This window comes from Sabethes cyaneus, chromosome 3 (genome assembly GCF_943734655.1).
Source record: "Sabethes cyaneus chromosome 3, idSabCyanKW18_F2, whole genome shotgun sequence".
Lineage (NCBI taxonomy): Eukaryota > Metazoa > Arthropoda > Insecta > Diptera > Culicidae > Sabethes > Sabethes cyaneus.
In genome coordinates this window covers 25,569,629-25,583,303 of record NC_071355.1, presented here as the reverse complement: position 1 = coordinate 25,583,303, position 13,675 = coordinate 25,569,629, and the positions used below count along the sequence as shown (strand labels likewise).

Here is a 13,675-nt window from a genome sequence, read left to right as displayed (position 1 = left end):
GTGTACGCAGACGATCTGAAATTGTATCTTGTTGTACGGTCAATTGAAGATTGTCGTAATTTGTAAAAGCTGCTGGATATTTTCGTGAATTGGTGTTGCAAGAACTGGCTGATCGTTAGTATTTCAAAATGTCAGGTTATGACTTTCCATCGCATTGCTAACCCTGTTATTTTCGAATACAACATTGATGGTCAAGCACTTGAAAGGGTTGAACATGTCAATGATCTTGGCGTTATTCTCGATGCCAAACTTAATTTTAGTTTAAATCGCTCGGCTATTATCTCCAAAGCAACTCGGCAGCTCGGCTTTATTTCGAAAATTGGACGAGATTTCAAGGAACCATACTGCTTGAAGGCTTTGTACTGTTCCCTGGTGAGACCTCTATTGGAAAACGCGTGTCCTATCTGGACTCCATATCAACTAACCTGGAATTTACGAATTGAACGAGTGCAGAAGAGGTTCATTCGTCTTGCACTACGTAATCTTTCCTGGCGAGATCCCGTGAACCTGCCTCCGTATCCCGATCGCTGTCGCCTTATTGGGCTTGACACCTTAGAACGCCGTAGGAAAATTCAGCAAGCCATGTTTATTGCCAAAATATTGAATGGAGAAATTGATTCAACGAACATTCTTTCAACGTTGAACTTCCGAGCTCCTCAGCGTTCTTCTCAGTCCGCTCTGCTGGACTGCTACAACCTCTATCGCACCGTACAACTTTCGGATTCAATGAACCTATGTCAGCGTGTATTCGAACGTTTTCTTTAGTGGAGCACATGTATGAATTCGGAGAACCATCGCACAAATTCTTCCAAAAGATTTCTAATTCTAGTATTTTATAAGTGACCATGATTTTTTGTATTTAGCTTAAGTTAGTTACTCACTTGACAATTAATGTTTATTTATTATGTAGTATGTGATGTGAATTGTAATTATGTATTTTTGTGAAGATGATGGGGTTTTTATGGCTACGTGAGGATGGCCTCAGCTTGGCTTTTCCCCATCCAACCATTGCTCCATGTAGACCTATTAGGTCGGATGGAGAAAAAATTAATAAATAAATAAATAAATAAATAAATATTATACTACCTTACCTTACAGCACTGCTTGAGTATTGTAAGCAAATTGGTTTAAGACAACAATTTTAAATGCTTAGTATAACTGCAACATAGCCCAAAAACAAACTATGTTGGTTGCTAGGGATGATTCTAAATTTAATTGATGATTCAAACTACAGACGTGAGGTGTTTTGTATTAATACCTTTGGGTCATGATTAAAATTTTGTCTTAAATTTAACGTATTTCTTTTAATCGTGCAATCAAAAAACCTGAAGACTCTTAATGGCCGAATAACAAATAGCCGAAATCCAAATAATCGAATTTCAACAAGGCCGAACCCCTATTTGGCTCAATCTCGAAAGACTCAAAATGATCAAATTTTCTCGGAGAGTCCAGATAACTCTTGGGGAAGAGTAAATGTTTAATATGAAAAATGTAGATTTAGGCAAAGCGAAAAATTCTTAATATAAGCCCGAAAATATATAGAAAATTTGCAACATTGAAGCAAAGCAAAGCAAAGCCTAGGTGCTAAACTCCGTTATCGAAACTTGACCTTCTGTTTTTATACGACAGATTTCGCAGCCAGATGTTAGAGTACAGGACAATTGCAGAGCCAGTTGCTATGATCCTATTGACTCTTACAGCTTACATACAACGACTGGCTTATTAGGCCAGCATCATACCTCGAGGCCAACTGGGAGACCGGAGGTAATCTACGGTAGACTAAAAAGGAAGGCTAGAAAGATTGTGTTACAAATTATTGCGTCGAAAATCAAGTATATGGTAGGACGAGGCTCCAAAGAAAAAAACGTTCCGCAAGACGCTTCGATCAAGGGGCGTACGCCGCCACACAAAACTGATAATGTTCAAAACTCTAATCGTACCGGTGGTTCTCTTCGGACTCGATACTGTAACTTTGTTTACGGAAGATATACGTGCTTGCCGTATATGCAGGAAAGGCGTTGCGGAGTACAAACGGAAGCGGAGAGTGGCGTAGGCGTATGAACCACGAGCTGCAGGAACTACTTGGAGAGATTGCCATCGTACATGTGGCGAAAGTTGGGAGACGACGATAGGCCAACGACGTCGCAAGGATTCCTGTGTAGTGAAATACATTCTCTTTAAGAACCCCACCGGCACCAGGAATGGAGGGGTCCAGTTGAAACCGACGTACGTGTGTTGCGACGCTCAAAGAATTGGTGACAAGTAGCCTACACTCTTAAATGATTCTACCTGTAAATAGGTCGGATTTCGTTAAAGCTAGGTTGAAACTACGCAAAATGCCCTAAAGTACAAACTCAAACTTTGGGTAAAAATATCAACCAATTTTGGCTACTTGCTACCGATAATTGAATTATTCTCTATGACTAATAACGTACTTTTAAGTTCCTACTACCAATTTTTTGGTTGAAAAACTACTCAAAATCTGAGTTTGTACACTTTAAGGGCATTTTGAGTAGTTTCAACCTAGCTTTAACTAAATCCGACCTATTTACAAGTAGAATCATTGAAGAGTGTAGGACATTACGAAATGTACCAAATACACGAGTACACTGATATCGTGAATGATATAAAACATAGCAGGTTGCATTAAGCCAGATAGGCCGGAATGTCTGACGAAAAAGCAGCCAAAACTGTCTTCAGCTGAGAATCAGGAAGAGAACGGATCCTCTGTGGCATTAATTAATAAAACAGTGGAATTTATTTGTGAAAATAGCTTGGACTGTCGAGCTGTTGAACCTCTTTAAGAATGATAGTCGTGCGATTCTGGATGAAATTAATTCTAGATCGTACCAATGCGTGTACCAATATACTTTCCTCATTCAGAAGTAATGCCCCGTCTGTAAAGTACAGTCAGAAAAGCATTGGGGCCATTTTGCTGCCTTGTGGTGCACCCGATTTGATTGAGAATGGGGTGGAAAGCCACGAAATGGGCTCTTGGTGTAGTGCTCGACTACATAAGTAAGATTGATTGAGCTCAATAAAATTGTGTGGTGTGCCGAACCGGGAACGTATTTCTTAAAAGTGTTTATTGGTCTGTAAAATCAAACGCATCCTTCAAATCAATATAAACTACATACATCGATTTGAGCCAACCGCTCTAGAGATGCCAGACGATGTCGAATCCAGAGGATTAGTGCAAACGAATCGTCTTGATGTTAATCCGTTAGGAGTGGATCGATAGAAATATAGCATTTCGTATGGGAAAAAATAACAGAGTTCACTCTTATATCAACCAGCTTGCACGATGTTGTGGCTCCGCCCAATTAGCTTCGCAGTACGATGCTGGTCTAACAAGCCAGTCGTCGTATGTTCGAATCTCGACTGGGTGGTGCTGCTAGAGTTAGTAGGATCGTTGCGCTAGCTCCGTAATTGTTCTATACTTTAGTAACTGGCTGCGAGGTCTGTTGATAAAGAAGGGTCACGTCTTTAAGATGTTTATAATCCAAGGCTTTGTATTGCTGTGTACGATGCTGCGAAGCTAGATAGGTTCTAATATTTGGTCGGTCACTGTTTTCGAAAACTGGAAATTTGTGAGTCGGTTTCCAAATTGCAAGATTTTTTTTTTGTTAAACTTCCAATTGAAATCGCAACATAAAAACTGTCAAAAAGGTTGTGCATTTGCTACAAATAATAGCAGGAATCTTATCCGAAACCGTTGAAGAGGAAGTTTTCAGTTTTTTAGCGCCGTTGCTCGATAAAATGAAACCAACGAGTTTTAATCCATCTGATCACGGCAGCACAATGCTGAATGCGTAGAATAATGTCCGAAATTATTACTGTAAAATTTATTTTACTAGTTTGGCCGTTCCACCGCAGCTAAGCTAAATTTGAAAATTATCGATAACATTGTTAAATAACATATTGTTCTATCTTTTGTATTTACGACAAACTCCAGGTTTGCACTGAGTGCTACATAAAGAGCACTTTTTGTGAATCTGGAGTGCGCCGTCAATGCTTAAGACAGCCTAGTTTAGGCTAGTTAAGATTGGGCAGCCCTATCTGTAATCAATAGTGACAAAAATCCGAGTTTGATTTCGATTTATTCAAAGTTTGTTATTAAATTGCAAATAATTTATAAGGCAAACGATTGGTTATAACTTATTGATGATAGAATACGATTTTTAATGAAATTTTCAGCTAATATAGTAAAATTGCAAAGCTAGTATTGCAGTTTCATTGAGTCTAGTTAATTGTTCAACAACAGGAAAAATATATCATGGCGCTACATTCCCCCTCTGTTGTCACCGGAAAAAATTCACCCAAACAACGAACAGATGTGAACACTTTTTTCCTCCCCTATGAGCTGCATGACGACCACCTGTAATCAATCATTACCAAGCCACGTACAGCAGACGACAAATATTGACCAACGATCAAAAGTACTTAATAATCAATAATAATTCCCCCATTCGGGTGAGCTCGCTGGTCGGTTCGCCGTCGCGTCGCGGCAGTGCGGTGGTCGGCTTCCCTCCCTTCGCCGTGGGCAATATTAGCTAATTATTCGGTTTGCTTCTAGGTGGCAACCTGATTTTCCTGTATAATGTTTCTATTTGCCATCGAAACGTCAACTGGAAACTCCAATAGGGCCGGTGATGTGACGACCCGTTGGCAATGTTATGTCAGTTGGGATTAGCGGGAAAATATGTGAAGACCGCAAACGCACAAGTGCAGTACCTATCGCGGAGTGCACAAACAACTGCAATTTGCTGTGTGCGATCGCGCTGGCGATGGTGTCGATTAGATTGCCGATCGAAAGCGGGAAGTGTGAAACGGCATCGACTGAGTGATTAGGGTAAATTTTTAGGACAGGTACTTACTTGTGGCCGAGCTCGTGGGAGATCGTGTGCGCCAGGGTGATCCCGTTGTCCTCGTTGACGCTGCACGACTTATCCGGACGGCACATGCCGCCCACGTTGGCGACCCCTAGAGTGCTGAAGGAAAAGATTTATTAGCTTGCCTGCGAGAAGGTATGCGTGATATCGACAGCTAATAATAACCCATTACGCCAGTTTTGATACACGGCAGTTTGCCGTGCAATCGATATCGATTGAAAAGTGGTTTAGAATGCAGCTGAGAGAAACTTACGAGCATCCATGGGTGGAGCAAATGTTTTTTCTGGTTACCAAAATTGCCACGTCGTGATGATGAGGGTCGTCCTCTGCTTTCGGATTCAAGCTTCGCTGCCATCTAAGGATCAGAGGGAAAGAGTTCAATGCTGCGAAAAGCGAGAAACGCACGGCGAACAAACCTGCAGAAGTCCTCCAGCGTGTTGGCCGCTACATGCGTCACGTTGAAGTCGGCATGCGATTCCTCTTCTTCCAGTATGATTATCCGCACCACCGTCACCTGGATCGAGTTACCGATGGTGGGATCTTTGTACAACGACGAAACCATGTTCATAATTGTCAACAGGTACTGCTGTAGATCCACGTCCTGGTGAAACTGCACCATGGAATGATCGGCTACGACTAAGGCTTCCACATGTCGAGGAGTGCTGATCGATCGCTTAATGCGTTTTCGGCCTGTTCCTGTGTGGGTGGCGCCTATTCCGACTGTTCCGGGATGTTCTCGACTTTTTCGACCGCCCTGTACGATCACCTGCCAACGAGAAAAACGAGAGAGGCCTTTGGAAATTCCTTGCTTGTTCCGGAGAAAGGTGTGCACCGCGAGGTGTACGAATCTGCTTTAGGGTAGCACATGGATAGTATTACCTTTCCCTGGTGTTGCCACTCGATTCGAGTTTCGGTAAGTCTTCGGGGTTCCTTGGTACCGCAGTTGCTGGCATGACGCTTTCTTCGTTTCTTCTTTTTCTTCTTTCCGGTCGCACCATTCGTAGCCGTTGCTTTCTGTTGACGAGAGTTTACAATCGTAGGGTAGGGTTAATACTCAAGTAGCCGGCTGGGAGTTGGGTGGGTGGTCTCTTACCTTCGACCGAGTAGCTTTAATCTCTGAAACATCCGCTCGTTTAAAGATCACGTGCGGGTGGCCATCTTTGTCCGACGGACTGTGGTTCTTGGACGGTTCGATCCAGTATTCGGTTTTGTTCGTCCGCAGGAAGCCTGTCTGAAAAATGCGCATAATTAAATATTATAAGCAATTTTTTACCTTACCAAGCAGCATTTAAAAAGGCCAGCACGCAGGTGGTTCGCATTAGGTTGGACCATAGGGGAAATAATACTAAATCTAGGAAAAAAATGAGCTCGATTCAACTGCAATTAATTCAATTCGGAACCGTTTGGCTAGGTTTCGGTTCCAGTTTCGGTGGTTCACTTTTTTTGCTAATTAATAAAATCTTCCGACGCCAACTGTGCGTTTTATGGATCTGATTAGACCAACCACAATTAAAATGTTACTGGTAGTAAAATCTCTGTTTCGATCAAACAAGCCGAAACGTGTTATCAATTTAGAAGGAACAACATTTAAATAATTGAATATATGGCTGAACACAAAGAAACACATTGCTGAAACACCAGTTAAACCGGACTGGAAATGTTTTAATTATCTTCTAGGTTCACGAAAAGGGTAAATCATTCATAGCAGTCAAGAGTCTCTTGTTAAGCCTTTACGAATCCAATCATTCCCCAAAGGTGAGCTTATCACAAAACTCGAGAAATATTACTTCCCATGACATGAGCGAAAACCACTCAAGATGTTGTGATCGGCACGTGGCTGTCGACTACAACGACGATGGCACACCCGTGTCCTGCAATTCCAGCCTTGCACACCAATCGGGGGGAACGTCCGCCGGGCCTATTGATCAGCGCAAAACAAAGTTCCAATTACTTTTTTTCACTCGTATGAAAGCACGATGCCAGTAGGTAACACCGAATGAGTTCATAAAATGATAAATTTTTATTAGCTCACGAAACTCCCCTTTATGTCAGTTCCAATTAGGCTCGAGACACTATCCAAACTGCTGATGCAGTTCGGATCGCATGCCACAGTGTGGCCGGTCTGGCTGGCTGGGTTGGGCAGGCTTTAATTTCTTTTTCGCCTCGCTAAGATATTTATTAATCCTAGTCACGACTCCGATGACGACGCATGGTCTTCGGCGCGCGATTGGCCGCCAATATTTTAATTAATCTCAGTTGTAGGGCAGTTTGGTGAGGCTCGCGGCAAAGCCGCAGTTTCATGTCTGGCTTATAAACACCAACGCTGATGTGTACTTTTCTGCTGTACAGCGTGTTTTGCTTCAAATTGAAAACTCATTTCAAACTATTATTTATTTGCACTAATTTGTCTACGGGTTTACACCTTGGAATTCATCAAGGATAAATTCGTTCGTTTCCAATGGAGTATCCGGATTTTCGCAGAAAAGCTGACAATAATCGTGATTGCTACCTATTGCTATCTATGCAACAGATGCAAACCCCATTCAAAGGTGACAAACGGCATTAGTCGGCTTCACGCTGATTTTTGCAATACCGAAACGATGTATGCATATAATTATCGACGGTAGGTAATTTGCTGATGAAGTCAATATGTTTGCAGAATTGAGTGTCATCGTTGTGCCGACGTTTACACGGAGAGCTTGGGTAGTTTGTTGAATTATCATTGCTTTTGTAACAGTTTTCGAAAAGCAAATTCAAACTTGTTAAACAACCAAACCAAAATTGTAGTTTTATTTTGCTCGAGAAAAAACAGTCAATTTTCAAGTCTCAAAAATACTAGAGAACAGCTTTCCGTGTAACTGAAATCACATGCAATACGTTGCAAACTTTAATTTTAAATGCCGTCGGGATTGCACATTGAGATCGTCGATGCTGCTGCTGCTGCCATTGCTAGTTTACAAAGCACGACAGTAAATGAGAAAAGATTCCTGAATTAGCTAGTAGTGCCTTTATACCATATAGGCACTTCAACCGTACGGTCAGTGAGTTTTTCCTTTCCGATGCTGGTCGGTCTGCCTGCTGTTCAGGTGACAATTTACAGCACCGATGACAAGTGAATGTAATATTGGAAGGCGCCAGCCAGCCAGCTGAGGCGATTTGCCACATTATCCGTAAGTTATTGTCAGGATGGATATATTGTTAATTGATGTGCATTACATTATCGAAAGCAAATTACAAGGTTCCCTCCTGCGACATGCTATGGAATTCAATAGCCATTGCAATAACGGAAAGCCTAGGTGTTGTATTCCGTTTTCGAAACTTGATCTTCTAATATTATTTGACAGTCTCCGCAGCCAGCTGTTAGAGTACAGGACAATTGCAAAACTAGTGATACGATCCTTTGACTCTAACTTCCTCTCCCAGCTGAGATTCAAGCGTACGACGACTGGCTTCTTAAACCAGCGTTGTACTGCAAAGCTATTTGGGTGGCTCTGTAATAGTTCGGGGTAAATATTGGGGAAATAAAAATAAGTTGTTTGAAATCCCGCTAGTATTTCTTTCCTATTTTTTTCTTTTTGTGTATGACTCTATTCTGGCCATGACAAACTTTTTAATGTAGGACTACGTCTTTGTTTACTATACTGGGGTTGGGTAGCTCTTTGTGAAAACGAAAATAGAAGTGTAACGTTTGAACGAAAGATTTCAAATGCTAATAGGGTTTATTGCTAATTCTCGTCGTAGTAAGTAAAGCCATTCTAATTTTCATCATTTGTTGGATGGATTTAATGAATACTCCAAAAGTTCTTGTGCTGATTTGACTAAAACACACTTACCTTACGATCCGTGAACTTTGAAATCACTGGAAAGCGATTATTAAAGCATATTATTGAAATTACGCAACTGACTTTATTTCTTAAATTCATCGTACCGTTTTAAAATCCGTCCATCAAAATTTTTCATCGTCCGAACTAAAAATCACAACAATGTTTACGAAGCTAACGCGCATGTGTTTGTGTAGGACGGCATGACAAATGTTATTTTGCAAAATTTCTGCAGGTCAGGCAAGTTTTTCGGGCTGTAGAATAACAACAATGCCTTGCGCGAGTTATTTTAATTTATGAATGACGGAAATAAAAACGATTAGTCGACATTTTCTTCTTCGTCACACGAAAAAACGTAGAAAATTTTGCTGGTAGGATTTCTTTAATGATAAAAAGCACCTCACTTTGATTGATCGCTTATGACAACAAACTAAAATATTAGGGAATAAGTAGTTTTGCATTGTGTCTCATAAAAAAGCTGATATTTTTAATAATTTGTGTTGGATAGGACGGGAATAGCAAATTACGACGAAGCAGCAACATACCCTATCTACTAAACTACTGAACAAAACTGAACAATTTATGTGTCGTTTGATAGATAAAATGACCAGCAATTTTATGTAAGGCGTAAGACGGGTACTCCTATACAAATGATACACAAATTTCTTCAAAACTCGAGAACTAATCAAGCAAATGGAAACAAATTTGGCATGTGGGGATTTTAGAAGGCAGGATATTTTTTCTATGGTGTACTGAGACCCCCCTTTTTAAGACAGACAGACAGACAGACAGACAGACAGACAGACAGACAGACAGACAGACAGACAGACAGACAGACAGACAGACAGACAGACAGACAGACAGACAGACAGACAGACAGACAGACAGACAGACAGACAGACAGACAGACAGACAGACAGACAGACAGACAGACAGACAGACAGACAGACAGACAGACAGACAGACAGACAGACAGACAGACAGACAGACAGACAGACAGACAGACAGACAGACAGACAGACAGACAGACAGACAGACAGACAGACAGACAGACAGACAGACAGACAGACAGACAGACAGACAGACAGACAGACAGACAGACAGACAGACAGACAGACAGACAGACAGACAGACAGACAGACAGACAGACAGACAGACAGACAGACAGACAGACAGACAGACAGACAGACAGACAGACAGACAGACAGACAGACAGACAGACAGACAGACAGACAGACAGACAGACAGACAGACAGACAGACAGACAGACAGACAGACAGACAGACAGACAGACAGACAGACAGACAGACAGACAGACAGACAGACAGACAGACAGACAGACAGACAGACAGACAGACAGACAGACAGACAGACAGACAGACAGACAGACAGACAGACAGACAGACAGACAGACAGACAGACAGACAGACAGACAGACAGACAGACAGACAGACAGACAGACAGACAGACAGACAGACAGACAGACAGACAGACAGACAGACAGACAGACAGACAGACAGACAGACAGACAGACAGACAGACAGACAGACAGACAGACAGACAGACAGACAGACAGACAGACAGACAGACAGACAGACAGACAGACAGACAGACAGACAGACAGACAGACAGACAGACAGACAGACAGACAGACAGACAGACAGACAGACAGACAGACAGACAGACAGACAGACAGACAGACAGACAGACAGACAGACAGACAGACAGACAGACAGACAGACAGACAGACAGACAGACAGACAGACAGACAGACAGACAGACAGACAGACAGACAGACAGACAGACAGACAGACAGACAGACAGACAGACAGACAGACAGACAGACAGACAGACAGACAGACAGACAGACAGACAGACAGACAGACAGACAGACAGACAGACAGACAGACAGACAGACAGACAGACAGACAGACAGACAGACAGACAGACAGACAGACAGACAGACAGACAGACAGACAGACAGACAGACAGACAGACAGACAGACAGACAGACAGACAGACAGACAGACAGACAGACAGACAGACAGACAGACAGACAGACAGACAGACAGACAGACAGACAGACAGACAGACAGACAGACAGACAGACAGACAGACAGACAGACAGACAGACAGACAGACAGACAGACAGACAGACAGACAGACAGACAGACAGACAGACAGACAGACAGACAGACAGACAGACAGACAGACAGACAGACAGACAGACAGACAGACAGACAGACAGACAGACAGACAGACAGACAGACAGACAGACAGACAGACAGACAGACAGACAGACAGACAGACAGACAGACAGACAGACAGACAGACAGACAGACAGACAGACAGACAGACAGACAGACAGACAGACAGACAGACAGACAGACAGACAGACAGACAGACAGACAGACAGACAGACAGACAGACAGACAGACAGACAGACAGACAGACAGACAGACAGACAGACAGACAGACAGACAGACAGACAGACAGACAGACAGACAGACAGACAGACAGACAGACAGACAGACAGACAGACAGACAGACAGACAGACAGACAGACAGACAGACAGACAGACAGACAGACAGACAGACAGACAGACAGACAGACAGACAGACAGACAGACAGACAGACAGACAGACAGACAGACAGACAGACAGACAGACAGACAGACAGACAGACAGACAGACAGACAGACAGACAGACAGACAGACAGACAGACAGACAGACAGACAGACAGACAGACAGACAGACAGACAGACAGACAGACAGACAGACAGACAGACAGACAGACAGACAGACAGACAGACAGACAGACAGACAGACAGACAGACAGACAGACAGACAGACAGACAGACAGACAGACAGACAGACAGACAGACAGACAGACAGACAGACAGACAGACAGACAGACAGACAGACAGACAGACAGACAGACAGACAGACAGACAGACAGACAGACAGACAGACAGACAGACAGACAGACAGACAGACAGACAGACAGACAGACAGACAGACAGACAGACAGACAGACAGACAGACAGACAGACAGACAGACAGACAGACAGACAGACAGACAGACAGACAGACAGACAGACAGACAGACAGACAGACAGACAGACAGACAGACAGACAGACAGACAGACAGACAGACAGACAGACAGACAGACAGACAGACAGACAGACAGACAGACAGACAGACAGACAGACAGACAGACAGACAGACAGACAGACAGACAGACAGACAGACAGACAGACAGACAGACAGACAGACAGACAGACAGACAGACAGACAGACAGACAGACAGACAGACAGACAGACAGACAGACAGACAGACAGACAGACAGACAGACAGACAGACAGACAGACAGACAGACAGACAGACAGACAGACAGACAGACAGACAGACAGACAGACAGACAGACAGACAGACAGACAGACAGACAGACAGACAGACAGACAGACAGACAGACAGACAGACAGACAGACAGACAGACAGACAGACAGACAGACAGACAGACAGACAGACAGACAGACAGACAGACAGACAGACAGACAGACAGACAGACAGACAGACAGACAGACAGACAGACAGACAGACAGACAGACAGACAGACAGACAGACAGACAGACAGACAGACAGACAGACAGACAGACAGACAGACAGACAGACAGACAGACAGACAGACAGACAGACAGACAGACAGACAGACAGACAGACAGACAGACAGACAGACAGACAGACAGACAGACAGACAGACAGACAGACAGACAGACAGACAGACAGACAGACAGACAGACAGACAGACAGACAGACAGACAGACAGACAGACAGACAGACAGACAGACAGACAGACAGACAGACAGACAGACAGACAGACAGACAGACAGACAGACAGACAGACAGACAGACAGACAGACAGACAGACAGACAGACAGACAGACAGACAGACAGACAGACAGACAGACAGACAGACAGACAGACAGACAGACAGACAGACAGACAGACAGACAGACAGACAGACAGACAGACAGACAGACAGACAGACAGACAGACAGACAGACAGACAGACAGACAGACAGACAGACAGACAGACAGACAGACAGACAGACAGACAGACAGACAGACAGACAGACAGACAGACAGACAGACAGACAGACAGACAGACAGACAGACAGACAGACAGACAGACAGACAGACAGACAGACAGACAGACAGACAGACAGACAGACAGACAGACAGACAGACAGACAGACAGACAGACAGACAGACAGACAGACAGACAGACAGACAGACAGACAGACAGACAGACAGACAGACAGACAGACAGACAGACAGACAGACAGACAGACAGACAGACAGACAGACAGACAGACAGACAGACAGACAGACAGACAGACAGACAGACAGACAGACAGACAGACAGACAGACAGACAGACAGACAGACAGACAGACAGACAGACGGACAGACAGACAGACAGACAGACAGACAGACAGACAGACAGACAGACAGACAGACAGACAGACGGACAGACAGACAGACAGACAGACAGACGGACAGACAGACAGACAGACAGACAGACGGACAGACAGACAGACAGACAGACAGACAGACAGACAGACAGACAGACAGACAGACAGACAGACAGACAGACAGACAGACAGACAGACAGACAGACAGACAGACAGACAGACAGACAGACAGACAGACAGACAGACAGACAGACAGACAGACAGACAGACAGACAGACAGACAGACAGACAGACAGACAGACAGACAGACAGACAGACAGACAGACAGACAGACAGACAGACAGACAGACAGACAGACAGACAGACAGACAGACAGACAGACAGACAGACAGACAGACAGACAGACAGACAGACAGACAGACAGACAGACAGACAGACAGACAGACAGACAGACAGACAGACAGACAGACAGACAGACAGAC

General features: G+C 43.8%; 1 protein-coding gene across 1 annotated transcript in view; it reads right to left on the bottom strand.

The window, feature by feature from the left end:
* Positions 1 to 13,675, bottom strand: part of LOC128741504 (A disintegrin and metalloproteinase with thrombospondin motifs 12) — an 85,239-nt gene that overhangs the window by 43,837 nt on the left and 27,727 nt on the right. The window contains exons 4-8 of the mRNA XM_053837374.1: positions 5,986 to 6,123; positions 5,772 to 5,906; positions 5,309 to 5,658; positions 5,146 to 5,247; positions 4,878 to 4,991 (exon numbers count right to left, since the gene is read on the bottom strand). Coding sequence (XP_053693349.1) covers positions 4,878 to 4,991; positions 5,146 to 5,247; positions 5,309 to 5,658; positions 5,772 to 5,906; positions 5,986 to 6,123 — 839 coding nt within the window. The remainder of the gene's footprint in view (positions 1 to 4,877; positions 4,992 to 5,145; positions 5,248 to 5,308; positions 5,659 to 5,771; positions 5,907 to 5,985; positions 6,124 to 13,675) is intronic.